At 36.3% G+C, this 18,100-nt stretch overlaps 2 protein-coding genes across 2 annotated transcripts; one reads left to right on the top strand and one right to left on the bottom strand.

Annotated features, from left to right (window-relative positions):
* The first annotated feature begins 6,448 nt into the window (after positions 1-6,448).
* LOC113505901 (uncharacterized protein DKFZp434B061-like) lies at positions 6,449-17,861 on the top strand. The gene is made up of 7 exons (XM_026888771.1): positions 6,449-7,525; positions 10,043-10,155; positions 11,838-12,024; positions 12,412-12,471; positions 15,565-15,754; positions 17,080-17,260; positions 17,820-17,861. The coding sequence occupies exons 1-7, from the start codon at positions 6,688-6,690 to the stop codon at positions 17,859-17,861; spliced, it is 1,611 nt and encodes a 536-aa protein (XP_026744572.1). The 5' UTR covers positions 6,449-6,687.
* On the bottom strand, positions 8,097-9,450 carry LOC113505902. Its single transcript, XM_026888772.1, has 2 exons — positions 8,756-9,450; positions 8,097-8,496 (listed from the first exon to the last, which is right to left on the bottom strand). The coding sequence occupies exons 1-2, from the start codon at positions 8,952-8,954 to the stop codon at positions 8,135-8,137; spliced, it is 561 nt and encodes a 186-aa protein (XP_026744573.1). The 5' UTR covers positions 8,955-9,450; the 3' UTR covers positions 8,097-8,134.
* Positions 17,862-18,100: the final 239 nt, after the last annotated feature.

The raw sequence follows: 18,100 nt of genomic DNA, 5'->3' as shown, positions 1-18,100 counted from the left end.
TGTTTTATACACTCACTTTCTTGTTTGTTTGTATGTTTGTTTGTTAGTCATCCCGGTTGGATTTTTTGCAACTCAATTTTAGGCACTTCCCGATAAGGTAGCAGGACGAAATTTTCAGGGTAGCTTCAAACCCGATGACAATGCACTTTACAACTAAAAACTACTGTACCGATTTTGATAAAATTTGAATGGAGTGACATCTAAACGTGGTTATTTAGATTTTTACGTCTATTAACTTTTTGACAAACTGTTTTGAAGAATTGTGTGGTCGACTTTGCCTGAATATTAAATTTCATGGAATAGATAGCAAAAATATTTTGGACCACAAAGGTAACAAACAAGAAACATCTGAAATTTCAATTTGAATTCTAGTATGTTTCAGTCTAGAATGTTTTTCAACCTTTTTCTGTTACTTAAATATTTGTTCAATTTTCACTTATAAGAAAGTGTAAATAAATAGAAGGTCTGCGAGACAGAATAAGACAAAATTCCAGACTCAAATACAAATAAAAGTTCCTATATTTAGATCATTATTTTTCGCATTTCAGAAATCCAATACAATTCGCTCAACACTTTACTAAAAATTCCATCGTTTTCATCAACTTATTATGCTTCATTTCATTCTATAATGGGGAGAGAAGGCATTCCGAAAAACCTTCTAAATGGGTACTTAAGTAGGATCTCAGCAAGGTTTCACGGCTCGCTGGCTCGGCTCGTAGTTCATGTAATAATAGTAAGCACAATGTTCTGAGGGTTCAATTGAAAAGATAATGTTTTATGGAAATTTTTACACTCTTTTTTTAAGGATGATAATAAGATAAGTTTTCTGCGCGCACAGAATTTTGAATTATCGTAAATTTTGAGGGTTCAATACCTACATAGTAAAAACCGGAATCCTCTTACTGTAAGCTCCGTTGTGTGTCCATTAGTCCGTCCGTCTGTCACCTGGGTGTATCTCACTAATGGTGACAGCTAGGTTCTTTAAATTTTGGTGTTTCTGTTACCTCTATAATGAAAGCTTAACAACATAAAGTTAAGCTAAAATTTGAGCTTAAAAAATATGGGTACAATTATTGTGAGAATTGATTTTTTTTTCGACAAGTCCGACAGGTTCAGTCTTTTCAGATATTTTTGTCAAAGAGCTACGGTATATTAGGTAGTAGAAACTTCTAATTACACAGTGTTTGTGCGAAAACAAAGTTCAGCCTTTCCTGAGCCATCCATAACAAATAACAGACAAATCGACACATCAGAATTCAGTGTTAACCGCTTAATGACCACGGCTGGCCGCAGTAGCCGCCCACGCCAATAGGAAGACGCGCCATTATTACCCCACAAATAAATAGCTGCCATCGAATATCAGTGAAGTGCGGAGTTAAGTCGGAGCACGGTTTCGCAATTTCCTGTATGTTTCCCGCGTAATCGTGTTCACGGATGTACGTCCGCCATTTTACTTACAACTAAGGGAAGTGCTATGCCTTTTCGCACCTCCTTAGTTAAGGAAAGGAGTTGGAGTTTTTGTTTGGGAAAAAAAGAGGAATAAGAAAAGTTGCTGCTGGCACATATGATATATTTATTTGTGTGAATTACTTATTTGCACATAAATTAGTAGAGAGGTTAGGGGAGGCCTAGTTTGTTGACCCATAAATATGTATAAAAACTTGCTCGAGGTATATTTCCAACAATGCATCTCAATAGGCTAAACTGGTTGATTGGAATAAATAAGCTATACAAGGGTGCTGCTTATTTAATTTTTCATCAACTACGAATTGCATCATAATATTGAATAAAAATTGCATATTAAACTTATTCAAATCTCATAAATACCTATTTTTTATCATGAACGTGTTCTAGTCATTGGATACATAAACTGGGCTGCATTTGTAAGACGACTAAAAAATCACGGTGTATAAAATGCCGTTGACATATGAAGGTGTTCCACTTCCGTTAACTTTTATTTATTTATTTATTAACCATTTATGTACACAAACAAATAAAAGAAGCACAAATAAAGAAAGAGGTGTACAAAGGTACTGCTTACTTCATAAAGAAATCTCTTCCAGCAGACCTGCGAAAGGATAAATAAGTTAGAAAAATAGACAATAGTGTCCAAGCATTGGCAAAACAGAAAGGTGAATATGACAAATAGAACTTTTAACAAAAGAAGAAAAGATAATAAAAAGAGACAAACTATAATAAGACTACAATTACATAAATAAATTTATACAATATAAATATAACACAACTTTATTTCAAAGGGCTACATTTTTTTTTTGTGAAAGACAACAACTCTTGAATAAATAAAATACCTGTTAATTTCGATGAAATTTTCCAACTTTAATATAGACTTCAACTTTATTTTAGTCTTCTTACTTGGACACAAAGTCTTAAATTTTCCCACTTTTAAACACTGCCAACATCTCGAGTACAGTTAAAATAGTTGCTAAAGAAAGTCTCAAATGAAAAGTTTCAAAGGTGATTCAATCTCCAAGTCCCTTGCGAGAAGTCGAATTTCCAATAGAATGGGAAACTCACGCAACACTAATATCGATCGCTGTTGCCAAGTGAAGCTATTTCTCAAATTAAAGTACAATACAGCTACTGGAGAAAGAATACCTATTGGCCAGGTGTGAGCTAGTCGGAGGTGTTTTATTTTACCTTCAAGTACTTTTTCTTTATAATATTTTGAAGTACGTACAAGCGTTCTTGTAACGTGAATGTAGACCATTTGTACGTAAAATATTTATTTTTATTTGGTGTCGAAAATTTTCACTTTGATATACCTATATTGACTGTTTGTCATAGTGCCTAATTATACATACTGGTAATACATCCAATATACTTATTCTTTATTCTACATACAAACATTTCAGTAAATTTTAACCTTAGCTTTCGATTCTTCGACGTGACACGTCAGTAACAATAGGAAAATCGTTTTACCATTTCGGTACAGTACCCGAAAAAGGCAAATTGTTAATAAATCTAAGTGGAAGCGTCTCTACTCGAGTCAAATCGTCCTATATTTCAGGAGCCTGCGTTTCAATCTTGTAGATTGCGTAAAAATCGTGAGGACATGACGCCCTTCGCAAATACTGCGTAATACAGTCATTTATTTCTGTTTAAGTAATGTTAAATTGAAAAGAGGATGGAAAGATTTTCCTACAAATAGTCGGGTTTTCGGGCAACTTTCTCGAACAAATAGTCGAGCTGTTTGTTTAGCGGGAGATCAATAAAATTCTGTCACAGGGCAAAAATGTTTTTGAAGCCTTATTTTGGATTCCTAGGTTTTAACAAATATTATATTTGTTAGGTATTTGAGTGATAGTATATATTCACAATTAATAAGAACTGAAAATGGCTCAATGAAATATACACGTTCACGAAAAAAACTTCAGCGAAAATAGGGGCTGCGCGAAGCACCATTAAACGTGCAATTTTCAGTATCAAATCACAAGACTGTATCCGGAAATCGGAAATATGACGTAGCGTTTAAGTAGGCGTCATCGTCAAACCATTATAGAACTTAAATGGACCTGGGCAGGACACCTAGCTTGGCAGGATGTCGGTAGCTGAAGTTAATTTATAACTGAATTTTGACCCAGACTTGGATGGCGAAATCCCTGCAGGCCGAGGGTCAGACCGTATAAAAATATATCAGGAAAGGGAAAGAGGAGAATGGTATAAATACAGGGTGACCCAGCAGCGGGTTAATCAAGGCTGATGGTGATTGGATAGCTAATATCAGATATTCATCAAATTGACTTTAGATGTTAAGAAGCAATAAGTCTTTGTGCCGTCAAAAAGATCACACAAAAGGACAAGCAAACATTTTCAGGTCACCTAATTATTTTTAGATAATTCTTAACATAAATAAAACATAACACCATTTACTTATTCCCTATTTAATTAGTAGAAAAGATGACTTATAGCTTAATAACACCACCCTGTAAATGCCCAACATGATGAAAAATAATACCCCGAAACAGAATACTAATGAAAGTCCCCATTGCCTTCTATTCACATTTTTACAAAACAAATGCCGACAGATAATATTATCATTTGTTATTCGAGTTTGTCAACTGAATATTTAAGCGAAAACAAAACCAATTTTGTTCGTCTGAATATAAATGAAACAGAGCACAATATAATACAATTAAAATCACTTGTTCGATGTCCAAACTTGTCTGGTTGACGGCGATCCGCGTTGCACAACACTGCGCCATTTGCGAGCCTCTTCATTGGCTTATGCGATATATATGTTTATTTTCAGTTCTCATTTAAATTAATTATCTTTCTGTTTGCTTTTGTAGTTGAGTTGAAATTCTATTATTTTGTACTTCCCTTTGAAAGCTTTTAAGTCACGGATAATTTGATCAAACATTTCGTTATATAGAGGAGACTTTTGCCTTGCAGTAAACCGCTATAGGTTACTTAAAAAATCGGATATACTGTACCTACCTCGACAGTTATAAATATTATGATAAACTCTGATCTGATCTCTCACAAAAATCTCTTCCGAAGTCCGAGATCCAACACTCAGCAAAAACACTCGGCCTTAAGATATCAACGTCAGACCAATCGCACCCATAAACAAGACAACAGTAACAAAATTACACAAAACAATTGCCTCTCAAAAACAAAAGACAGCCAATCCACTTTATACCAGAACACGCAACTAAGCTAAACGTACGGCGAGTATCTTTAGAAGCTTATGTGACACGACAGTACCGGGATAGGTCCAATTGTCCGGGATTTGTCCTTTGTGGTCCACAATTGGGTACTCCGTAATTGTGATGTCATAACTAATTATATCGGCCCGCACCGTCCATTTGTGAACATGGCTATAATGCATGGCTAACAATAGGCTGAGAATGTTCGTATTAAGCGAGCTGATTGGTCTGCGCTATTTATGTTTTACAATAGATGTTCTATAATTGCTGTGATTTACGTAATGATAATTGGATTTTTGGACAAAAATCGATATACATTGGACGTCGACATCGTTTAGACAAAAGTTTATATAAATTATGATTTCTTCAGGCCTTTTGTTTTTCCATGACTTCCTATATTTAAATTATGTTCTTCCACAATACAGGTCTATACTATGCCTTTTTTAGATAAGGAACAAAAGTATCTCCAATCATATTTTAAAAACGGAATATGAACTGAGAAACTCCTACTATCATTCTAATTAATTTTGGATTCGCCAAAAAAGCAGACTGAAGTACACTAGAAGGATCAATTTATTTTTTACAAACTTTCCCTTTGCTTTTACGCAGTGATAAAATTCTTTTCTCTATACACAAACACATGTCATGAGATCATACATCCATATGACACTCTTCAAGTAAAATATTTTCCTCACCAAGAATAAAACCCCTGACCTTTACAAAAAGGCCATGCTACCGTGCTTGATTTATTTGGCAACATTATCTAGTATGTACCTCAAGGCCGAACAGTTACTATTGTTTGTTTTTGTTTGCGATAGGGTTCAACTTGTTTGCAAGGCTAACCAATCTGTTTGCGTAATTTAGTCGTTTGCGGATTAAATTTTAAGGTATAATGTCTACAATTTAACTCTAAGTGAATAATGAAGGACTAGTTTCTGAAATATTCTCGAAATCATAGTTTAATTCTTTACGCAATTTGTCTGCATTTTTCTCTTTTATATTTGGTACCTCAAGACTTCGGACCAGGAAGAAATTTCATTTGACGTAAAATAAGTGCGATTCAACGCTTATTTTTCTGAAGTCCGTTGAATATTTATGTAGTCAAAAGGCTTCTCTTTTTTTTTTAATATTGTATTAAACTCAACAATCGGACACCAAGTCCATATTGATAAGAAATAAAATAAACAATGACAAATAAAATGTTAGGGTAAATGAGCAGTCGTTTACAGTGTAAAGGCTTCTTCACCGTATCCGGCAACAGTGACCCAAACTATTTGTCATCTCTTTTGAGAGCTTTCAGATGACTAGCAAAACCAAACTTGATATCAAAACCCAGTCACAAGAGCCGATGAGCATTCATAGTAGAAGTACTTAATTACTTACTTAATTATTTGATGAGCTTTCCTTGTATCACAAAGAGAACAAGCAAAACTTCGTCATAATCCTCGTAATTACTTTTCGGTTACATTGGGATGAATTGCAGAGCTTGGAGACAAATGGTTTCCTTTCATTTTATCGTGGTGTCTTTTGATATTTATCGTCGAATTATACATCACTACGAGTATCTACGTAACTCGAGTTATAAATGGCAGCTTTTTCTCTGTAATTCATGACATACACAACGTCACAAGTAACTTTTTTGTATGGATTTTATTAATTTTGATATTCTTTTTACATAACCGAATCCTGCTTTCTATATTATATAACCCCTTGGAAAATACATTTTCTACCAACTTCACCGCTTTTCCGACCTGAATATGATAAATTATGAGGGATTGTATCGCTGAACTCATTTTACTTAAGCTGCATTAAGATTCATGGCCTGAAACTGTAAACAAAGAAGTTTAAATTGAGGCTTTACAATTGGATTATGTTCTTACGAATTTCGTAAAAGCGTAAAGAATACTTAAGCTGGGGATGATGAACTTTTGTTCCTAAATACTCTTTTTGTTTCCAGATTATGGATCGGACTACAGAGGGCCGGAGCTATCATTAGGTGAAAATTGAAGGTGACAAAATGCTGCACAGAACTTCATCGTCCAGGCGACGGCGTGCCTCGCGCAGTGCCGCCACGTCACCGCAGGCGAGGTCTCCGAGAGCTTCAGCACAGCACTCGAGAAGAGCCTCACTAGCCGCGACAGAAACGGACGAGGAAATGGAACCAACCCCGCCGCCACAGAGAAGCCCCCGCGCAAGCCTGGCACCAGACGCCGCGCTGGACTACCACCGCAGTCCGAGACATTCTCTAGTGCCTGAAGTTAGATCAGCCAGGAACTCCATTACACCAGATACCGCTTTACACCCAAGGAACAGCTTAGCGCCATCTAGGAACAACTTAGCGGTTGATATGAACTATGGTTCAAGACTAAGTTTAAATCCTCAAGACTTTAACAGGAGTCCTAGAAACAGTATTACACCTGATGCTAACGCCAGGAGTCCGCGACGCAGTCTGGTACCTGAGGGTACATCGTGGAATCAGCCAAGAAATTCATTGGTGCCAGATGTTGGTAGAAGTCCGCGACACTCAGTAGCAAGTATTCAAATTGACCCAGCGCGTAGTCAAAAGGACTTAGGGCCAAGTCCACGCACAAGTCCAAGGGGAAGCGTAGGACCAGAAGCAACCTTAAAGAAGGAAATTCAAGAGATGAACAGAAGTCCGCGAGGTTCTTTAATCCCCGATTCACAAAGAAGCCCTCGTGGTAGTATTGCACCTTCAGAACGAAGTGCAAGAGGTAGCCTGGTGGCAACAGAGGGTGAGGCAAACAGAGTGAGCCCGAGAGGAAGCTTGACTTTAACATTTCAAGAGCCTTTAGTTTCGAGGGAAAGGCGACCGAGCGAAGACAGTCAAACGGCGGGTAAGTTCAGATGAAAAGACATTGTATTCAACAGTAAAGTAACCGTCATGAGAAGCTATAAATTTTGTAAACAAGTGTTCAGGAGTTCACAACATTTGGACCAACAAAAAAAATTAATTTGTTTAAGATTTAATAAATTATTAAGTAACAAATATTAATTAACATAAATATTATTTAAGAATAATTATTCGTCAGATTCAGATGTTTCCATTTCTGTGTCAGAATCAGTGACATGTATCACGAAGCTGTCTACAGTTTTATCAATCATCTCATCGATTTTGGAATAAAAATTATCTTCTTCCTTGATAACATGCTCCACACAACGCTTCCAATTTTCCGAAGTAATCTGCTGCAGTCCCTCTTGTAATAATTGTTTTACCTCGTCAAATTTAAAATTTGTATTTTTGCGAGCAACATATCCTTTTACGTTGGCCCAAATTAGCTCAATTGGATTAAGCTCACAATGATATGGCGGGAGTCTCAATACTTCCACCTTATATTTTTTTGCAAGCTCGTCCACTACATAAGTTTTAAAATTGTCTTTAACATTTTTTACTTTTAGCAGTAATTCAGTCTTAATTTCATTGTCGTCGTAAGAAATATTCTTACTTACAAGCCAATTTTGTATATCATTTTTTTCCAGGCAGTAGTAGGAATTCTTTCAAGACGCCTTGAGTGGTATGGTGCATTGTCCATTACCACTACTGCATTTTCTCCAAGTTTTGGGAGAACGTTTTCGAACCATTGTTCAAAATGTGTTGCATCCATTGATTCATGGTAATCTCCCGTCTTCTTGCATTCAAATATATTTTCACCGCCCTCTACAAAACCGTTCTCATTGCCGATATGGGTAATTATTAATCGTTTACCTTTTGACGTTGGGTTACGTGCACCAATGCTAAGTCCTTCTAGGAAAGCCTGCTTCTTACTTTTAACTTGTTTGTCTACCCAAGTTTTATTTACGGTATGTCCTGTAAAAACAATTAAACATTTGTTAATTAGCGTCTTGCGCAGTAAAAGAGTTGAAGTACATTATTATTAATACACACTTGTGATAGCCCTTAAGAACTAATGTCTCAAGGTCGGCGGCGCGTGGGTTATATTTATTTTGCAAATAGATTTGCAGTATCATACACATCACTTCACGGTAAAGGCGACGGTATTTGCTTACAATCAGGCGAACCGTATGGTAGTCTGCCGTTTCACTGCAATAAAAAAAAACACACTAACCTGCATTCACCCATGTCTCATCCATGTAAAATATCTGGCGATTTTGTTGTCTATAGTCTTTAATAGATTTCAAATATTTTCGCCGCCATATTGTTATGTCATCTCTATCAATAAGTGCGTTATTTCGCTGTCGTTTTATATATTTAAAGTTTAAATGCTTTATTAGCCGCCTGAGAGTTGTTTCGCTAAAATTTGGCATATCTTCATCGTCATTGACTGCCTGAAGAATCTTGGGAATTGTTGGTAATTGGCCATTTAAAAAGAAACTGTGAATTTTTTTCCTAATTACGGATTTATCAAAATCGTCTACTTTCTGATAAAATTTAGGCCTGTCTTTAGACTTGATAGGTGATTTTATTCCCTCTTCTGATTTATATTCTTTAATATATTATACACAGATGCTATGCCAATTCCCAAAATCGATGCTGTTTTTTTATTTATTTCGGTTTTGTAGGGATATTCATTCGATGGCCAATTTTCTTTCACGTACTTATATACGTTGATCACCATATTTTTCTCATCAACCGTAAAGCTCGTCACCTGTAAAAATCACCGGTAGTCACTTGTCACACGAAGCTCAAGCTATATCTCCAGGTATACCAATTAACCTAACCAATTACTTCACAATTTAAAACCTACTTCTAATATTAACCTTAAGTTTCCAAAGATTAGCGCGTTTGAACAAACAACTCTTTCTTTTTACTTATTATATATTTTAGATAAATTGTATTACGCACCTTTTGACGTTTTTTTCGTGGCGAATTTATTTCCTTAGATGTACTGGCTACTGGCTCCATTATACGTAATAACAAATAAAATTAACGCAACAATTAAAGTAACAACAATAAAAAAGTGATAACGAAACAATAACAAAATTAACAATAACAACCAGATCCGCGATATATGCAAAGCAATGAAACAAACTCGTACGCATTCGAAACTCGAATGATGCGTTTATTTCAAAATGGCGTCCCGATAGTTCACAATCCCTGCGACGGACGCGTTCCGGTACCAAGAAACACAAACGATAGCGCTTTGCGTCGTTAAAATATGATCCGACTAAATTAAATAGGTTGTTACTTTCATATAACCCGTCTATATTTCATGTCGATTGAATATGGTCAATTTATTATTATCTCGCAGTATAAAATGTTTACTTAGTAAAAGATGTTTGTTTACATAATTTATAGCTTCTCGTGACGGGTACTTTATATTATTATAATAATATGTCTTTTCACAGAAACTCTTTTTCTTGAATGGTTCTAAATCTCCTTTTGTTGTATGTAGCTACTCGCGGCAGGAGCGTGTCTCCATACCGCGCTTCGCTGGCTGGCCGGCAGAGCGGGACGGGTATACCCTCCGATACCGGCTCGCGTCGAGCCTCAAGCTCAGTAAGTCAGGTAATACTTCTCACTTTATCGCTTTTTGTTCATTAGTTGTCAATCTTTACTAAATATGATGTATTAAACTAAGTAACGATATGAGCTTTTTGGTTAGTTAGGTCTAATGTTAATCACATTAGATCTGGAATCAACGAAATGGAAAGAGAAGAATCTAATGGAAAAGTCGAAGACTGGACTTATTCATTACGGGACTATAATTCCGCTCAGAAAATAGACGGCTTAACCTAAAACAGTCTGATAAAAAAAGATATTTATTAACATAATGTAGTAAACAGTGTAACCTACTCATATCCATAACTTTTCTATGAAAAATAAAATAAAATCTAAGTTATGAAAGGCCGTAATCGAGTTATGTCCGCTTCAAAGGCTCATACAGCACATATTACGGACATAAAGGCTAGTAATAGGTATTGCGCATATAATAGGCTCCGTTATTACAAGCAAGTCATTTACTATGCAGTTTACTGAGACTGCACGAATAAAGTGCTTTATTGCCTTTTCATCTCAGTTTTGCATAATAAAATAGATTTAGACGGCCTGATTGAGTTTTCTCAGAGACGAGATTTTAAAACGGGGAAAAAGTTGTCCGATTATTTTTGTCAGAGATTTAATATATTCTTTTGATGTTACTATATTTTGTCTTGTATGATTGTATTCTAGATATATCGCTGTTTTCACTCTACTTCTGTACCCTTTTTAGTTCTAATAAATATTACAATTATTTTGCCAGTAAGCCTAAAAATACATAAAAAGCTTTTAAAACTAAACTTAGGTTTTACTCACAAGATTGGTTTCGAACTCGAACAAATTCTAATTAAGGATTTCAGTTGAAAAGTTACGGATTAAAAAAGTTCGTCTGCGATTAAAACGATGTTCCTACATTGTTCTTCCATAGATTTTGAACTAAAATAGAACGAATTAAGAAGAGTCTTAGCTCACCCTGATATTCCGAAAGTTTGGTATTTAATCTTCAAACTTTTATTTTAGTGGCTTGACCGAACAATGAGATAAATTTCAGAAAATACTTTGAATTCTTAATTTGGCAAAAACTACTTAACCAAAGACAGAAAAATGTTGGAAGGAATTATTTCTTAAGCATTCCACTTAACACAATCCCAAAGATTCCAGTCAGCCAACACTATAAAACACCAGAAACATAATTGCTACAAGCAATTAACTTGATTCCTACACTAAAAGTCTGGAATGACAAAAATAAATACAAAAATTAAGCTATAAAAGTGCCAGGCCGTCGGAGTTGGTTTGCATTATTTATAAGACACGGACACCGACAGCGTGTACCTGTATGTGGGTCAACAAACTGGGGTTGTGAGGACAACGTTTTCCCGGATCTCTTTACGTAATCATACATCAATGTAGTAATAGTAAAAGTATTTAGTGGAACTTGTTTACTCTATAAGATATGCTTTTATTTCTGAATCCCAGACTAATCTAAATACTGCCTCAAGTTAAGTTTTTAGTAACATTTACGATGATATTGGATATCATCGTAAAGCTACCCATACGGGTCTTCAGTTATTCCTTTTGTTGGGACTCAGAAGTAGCAAAAAAGGGCAATTTCTTAAGTTTTATGCCACATTTTTTATTTATCTTAATAAAGTCAAGAAGAAAAAGCACTCCCAATCGTGCTCTGTGAGTGTAATAAAACCCAAAATTCTCAGGTATCCGGTGATGAACAACGCCGTCTTTGCGGTGAGCAGGCCAAATACAGCGACAGGACTGGCCTAGGCATCGGCATGGGCCTGACGACGTACGGCTCTGTGGCCTACCAGCTGAAGGATGCAAATATGGAGGCCTCAGGGACCGTGGACTTTGTTTGCAGAGCTGCCAAGATTATGAATAGGACCAGTAAGTCAATTAAATTCAATATCGAAGTCACAACAACAAATCTCTACATTTTATGTGTAAATAGTTTGGTTTTATCTGTATAGATATTACCCTGCCCCGGAGTATAAAAAAGGTTTAGCTAAATTCCGAATTTTGGCATTTGTGTTGGTAAAACATTTTGTATTCAAACAAAAACTAACAAGTTCACATTTGGCTTTAACAAAGCTGCCAAAAGTCTCTCTGATATGTTCAAACATCACAAATCCAGCCGCTGAACGCCATTTAAACGTGGACGCAAATCAACAATACGATCCACTTGTCAATTCCAACGCGAGTTTTATTAAACGCACAAAAGCGATTCAGTGGGCGATAGTGTTTTGTTCTCTAAATGGAATGCCTTTGTTTCAGTTGTCATGACCGTGTTCCTCGCCTTCCTCTCGACTCTGCCGGTTATTATGCTGATTATGGGTAAGTCTTTTAAACGGTTTATCTGTAAAACGGGGTGGGAATACGTCGGAGATTTTTGGGGAGTTATTTTAAAATCTGGGTTAAATAGCGATGTTTGAGAACTAAGTGAAAAACTAGACTAAATTAGAGATGACTTAGGAAAGCCATCAATCAATCAAAGATTTCGTGCGAACGCTACCAGACTACTAAAACTATCCGAAACTTTGTGGAACTTGTCCTTGAAAAGATTGAAGGCAAAGTGCGCAACAGTCGACATCAAGAATCCTTTTCAGAAATGAATGCCTAAAAATGTATTCTAACATTTCCAAACGTTGAAGCGGCAATTTTCATATTACGATTATTACAATATAAAAAAGCCGAATCGTCCAAGCGAACGGGTCAGACGTCTTTATGTTCCAAAAATGCGTTTAGACTTAATGACAAAGTGAAAAACGCTTGACCTCCAAGGTCACTTAAACGTTCAAGCGATACGATTTATAGTTCATTTGATGTTTTACGACAACGATGATGAAACACGAGGTTAAAATATCTTCGAGAGCGTGTAAATATTTAAGTAGTCGTAAACTAAGCGCCTCAGATGATACTACAGCGTCCCTTTTTATAATAAAATAAACTTATATGCTGTAGCCCATAAAAATATTACTGTTCTATGTTACGGGATTAGATCGCCTTTTAATCGTCTGTATTCGTTTTCGTACTTGTTGTTTTAAAATTTAATGCTTGTGATTTTTTATTATTAAATTCGTTTTTCTGTTAAAATTCCTTCGCGTTACGCTATTTTTTATTTGTAGTAGTAGGACCCTTTTTTCCGGATAGGAAATCTTCAAATGACTTTTTCCGCTTTGAGTTGAGCGGAAGAGTGTGTCAGACTTCTACTGACTTAAACCCACCCACGCTTTTGCTTTTGCTTTTCGTGTACCGGAGCCCGGGTAACCCTTTCGGACAATCCCTGCCCCAGCAGGCTCCACAGAGCATGCTGACTTCTCTTTGAGACACGCGTAATATTCCTTTAAATGTCTACAGTTAATAACTTGAAATAATGACAGTAAGAAAAATGGTTAAACGAAAATAACATTTCTATTTCATAAGTCCGAAACTAAAACCACTTTGAAATCTTTCATAATCACGAACATGAAGTATTAAGAAGGCAGTACTTACCACCGCCAAGATAAATCTTAAACCAAAGTTGACATAAATCTGATAAGGCGACGGGACGAGATGCCGCCATAATGAAATTACGGACTGATAGACACCGCAAAATGGCGTCCGAAAAAACAGACGAAAATAAAAGAAAAGTTTGTAAATACTTTTATTGATTTAGGCTGTTCACAAACTGGGCAAAAATAAGGAGCGATTAGGGAGTTACAATTTTGGTTTGGAACTTTGTCAAAGTATTATGTTAAGTTAATTTGCCTGGGCAACAAATAGATAGTTTAGACATTTTAAGTAAAATATGAGGTTTGAGTGGAGTGCTAATAACAATAAAAAGGTAACTTTAACCTAAATTCTCCAAGAGTGTAAGCTTTTACTGGTTTTTTCAGTGATATGAATGTAAACGGCGTATCAACAATTTGTTAAAATGTAAACATCCTAAACCTAAACCTATGGTAATATTTGATTGAACTTACGGAGTTAAATAAGTTCACCTTAAAAAGATAGCAGAAATTACGGAATTTAAAATTGACGGGACCTTTTTCAATCAGTAAAAAAAATCTAAAAAATATACACGTTTGTTTTTCGTCTCTATGAAGACAAACAGACAGTTTTAAGATTTCTATCGTTACAAATTATTTCAAAATCAATTCTGAATCAGAGAATCCCAACACACAATATCTGCCCATCCAAATACAAGTCACAAGTAATAATTAATTTACCACATAAGTTCAACACGGCGCATCCCCCGGAATCGCTCATGAATATTCAAATTAATTAATATCCGGCTGATTGAGTTGTTCACGTGATTGTACTTTGCTCCAATAAGTTGGTACAGTTACTGCTTATTACAGTTTACCGATATGTTACCTTGATAGGTAATTGAATTGGGGTTTTGCCTCGCGTAGGATGTTTAATTATAATATACATTGACAGCGATTGTTCTCAAATTATTGTAGCAAAACATCAGGTATCAATCGTTGTTGACGCCTAAGGGGTCGATATAAAACCATAAAACTAAGTGATTCCATGTTTATTAAATTCGTATGATTGTCTAAAAACGTGTAATTTATAAAATAAAATATAACGTGGCCAAAACATTTAACGCAACCATCTGTGCGAAACAACAAAACCGAAAAAACAAATTCTATCCTTAACTGCCAAAGTATTGCCCCATCTAACGTTAAACCAAACTTTTTAGGGGCAACCTCTGGCGAAATTATGTTAATAGCAACCTCGTTTTATTCCGATCGCCAGTAAAATGTTCGAAAAACGTTTGTTCGATGTAAACCTATAATCGATCGGTCGTAGCAAATATTTGTACAGTCAGGCACAGTTTAATCAACGCGCCGATGAAATCCAGTGCGTACCGGTATAATCCAGTTCTGCATCTGTAGCGGCCACAGGAATTGGGTCGGCTACAAATTATCGGATGCTTGTTGATTGAACTCGGACAAGGGCCTTGAACTTTGATTTACAATTCTGTGAAGCCGTACCTGAAAGATTTAATCTCACTTCAAAAGCACCGCACAGTTTAAACTGTTCGTTTGTTGATGCCGTCCAGTTCCCTCGTGCCAGCAGAATGCTGTTGCGGTTTACTTGCATTTTGTTATTTGACAAGATTAATCCGTCTAAGTCACGGAGCACTATTTCTAAACTGTATTTCTATTTGATCTGGAAGTAGCTACAGAACATTTCCCACATGAACGGATGTGATATAAATTAGCCAATCAACCCAAAGAGACCTCTCTTACGATAACGCTTTTAGCGCCTCTCTTACGATACAGTGGCTTAAGGCCGTAGCATTTTCACCATATCAGGGTCTAAAGTAATTCATTTTCCAAAATTGGTACAAAACACATGTCTCCACATACTTTAAATTTCCAATAAATTAAGATAATGTTCACATAATCTGCTTTCTAACCAGTCATATGTCGTCAGGTGTCCACTACATCCGCGACTGCCCCGCCCAGCCCAGGATCCCAGTCTACATGGTGGTGGGGGGTGCTGCCGGGGGAGCTGGTATATGCTGGCTGCTGTGGGCACAGCTCGCCAGTAGAAACTCTAACTCCTCAGCCAGCGTGCCTGAAAGAATCCTCGCGTATTTACTCACCATATTCCTGTTATCATGGTAAGGATATCCTACTGTGGATTTCTTAATCTGGAGATACTAGCCAATTTTGCGATATTTAGCAAAAAGCATCTTGTGTAGGTGGACCTGCTACAAGTAAGGATGCTACCGATGTAAAATGGTTTTGGACTATCCGTTGTTTTCCGTTCTAAACTCCATCTAAATCTGAAATTATTTGACAATTTTATATTGCTTCCGGATTCGAATAGTTTATTATTTCAGATATTCCATAACATCCCTTTATACTACCTCATAAAGACGGACACTTCCCAGTTGGGAATTCTAAGAATACCCTCTTTTAAGATCTCACTCTACAAGCGTGAAGCACTGAACTTTATTATTTCAGAGACATATGTTATCTCTATCCTTGTATACCTAGATGGTTATTTTTTGGTACAAAACTTGTTATCTACCTAGTTTCTTTGTTTCAAATAGGTTTAGAGTTGAAAATACATTATGTATTAACGTAAAAATAATCAAAATGTAATTTATTTTCGAATTGGATTTGTTTTGAGACAAGGTTCACAAATAGTTTTATTGTTTTTGTGGGGTTTTTGGAAATACCTAGATACCTATTTATTCCCGCTTTTGTTGTGACATCGTGCACGTATGATAAAGTAATTCCCTGGTGAAGTTGTTCACTCACAGTTAATGGCACTATAAGTACCATGTAATACGGGATGATTGCCTTCAATTGGGCACAATTCCAAGTTGTGGTTTTTGCAGAAAATTTGTTGGCACAATAAATCCCATTACAGTTTGCATGTCTTACTTGAAAATAACTTCACGAAACAAATTCTTTATGTTAACTAATTTGGTAGGAAATAATTAAGTACGTACATACGTTGTTAAATAGTTTTTAAGGGCATATAGGGACACAGACTATTTAAAATGGAATATGACGTTCCAAATTTTTATCACAACTCTATTTTATTACTGAAAGAGATGTCTTGTTAGTAATATTTTAAATTAAAGTGGGTCTTTTTACCTTCAAAAGACAAATATTATCGTTGAAAAGCAAATTTTGTAAGGGGATATTTTATAAATTCATTTTTACATTGTTTGTAATTATTAGACACATAATTTAAACAGTAGTAATCAACGTAAAGTTGTAAACATTTTAGTGCTTTGTGTAGGCTTAACATTGAATAAATAAATTCATTACCGGGACCTTTAGGGTTATAGCAACGGTTTATGGGCTTATTGTTATAACACCTAAAATGTTTATTAGGTTTAAAAATGACACCATTATTTGTTTTGTTTAAATTATTTTGCCGCTTATAAAATGTCGTCTTCAGCAAATTCTTCTTTACTATCTCCAACAGGTTTGCATTTGGCAACTACTGGACTTTGGGCATCATGTGGCCGGACTACGCCCCGACACTGTTTGAGCCCAACCAGTGGTGTCATCGCACACTATACGTGTTCGCGCTCACCCAGCTCGGGGTCGTGTGGGGCCTCATCGCCCTCCTCCTACTACTTCTCCTAGCTCTCGTCGTTTGTCAGGTAATGGCCCAGGTACACGATCCCGTTAATACCATTAATTTTTATAAAACCAATTTCGATTTTTAGCAATTTGGATGGTAAACTAACGGGCCTGCGACAGCTAAAATGATTTGTAAGTAATCTAGTGAAAAGGTAGACTTTATAGGATTAGCACATAGCACAACTTGACACACAAAACATAACCAAAATACACTCGACACGAAATATTGCTTTTTTACAAAAGGGACACAAAAACTAAAGATGAATGCAATGTAAATGTGCTTCTAATATCTCTGGCAAACGAATACCGACTACGTCCGACTTGAACAGAATTCATCCATCAAGAGTTTTGCTTCGTGTAACACATGTAGATAATATATATAACTTCACCGAATGCAATTTTGAAACTAGTCTAGATATCACTAACTGTGTTGCCAATGCTATTGAAACGAAACACACACACAATGTTTTAATTTGAGTAAGTCATCAGCTTAAAAAGTAAACCATAAAAAAGCCAGCTTAGTAGTGTGCAGCATGTGCTTAAAGTGTATTCTGTATTGACGTGTAATTTCTCAACTAGGTATTCGGCTGCGGCTGGCTGGGTCCGCCTAGATATAAGTAGCAACGGCGCAGCGTCGTGCTAGAGCTATGGCACAGGAACATAAACAACACCATGGACGTCGCCGGCGCTCTGCTGCCCTTCACCCAGGTCGTCCGGCCCGAGCTCACCATTCACGTGCAGGAGGTGCTCACTCAGGCCAATAAGGACGCCGAAGGACACAAGAACAAAAACCCTATCCCCGAAATTAATGAACCAAGTGACCGAGACGATGAAGTGAAAAGTCCAACAAACAGAAATGA

This window comes from Trichoplusia ni, chromosome 27 (assembly GCF_003590095.1).
Source record: "Trichoplusia ni isolate ovarian cell line Hi5 chromosome 27, tn1, whole genome shotgun sequence".
Classification (NCBI taxonomy): Eukaryota; Metazoa; Arthropoda; class Insecta; order Lepidoptera; family Noctuidae; genus Trichoplusia; species Trichoplusia ni.
This window is presented reverse-complemented; position numbering and strand designations above follow the sequence as displayed.

Bases quoted from the DNA above. Each gene is read 5' to 3' on its own strand.
- LOC113505902 (XM_026888772.1), bottom strand. From the start codon at position 8,954: ATGCCAAATTTTAGCGAAACAACTCTCAGGCGGCTAATAAAGCATTTA. The intron at 8,497-8,755 runs GTTAGTGTGTTT...TTGTTTTTACAG, and splicing joins TGAGACATGGGTGAATGCAG to GACATACCGTAAATAAAACT.
- LOC113505901 (XM_026888771.1), top strand. From the start codon at position 6,688: ATGCTGCACAGAACTTCATCGTCCAGGCGACGGCGTGCCTCGCGCAGT. The intron at 10,156-11,837 runs GTAATACTTCTC...CAAAATTCTCAG, and splicing joins CCTCAAGCTCAGTAAGTCAG to GTATCCGGTGATGAACAACG. The intron at 17,261-17,819 runs GTAATGGCCCAG...TTTCTCAACTAG, and splicing joins TAGCTCTCGTCGTTTGTCAG to GTATTCGGCTGCGGCTGGCT.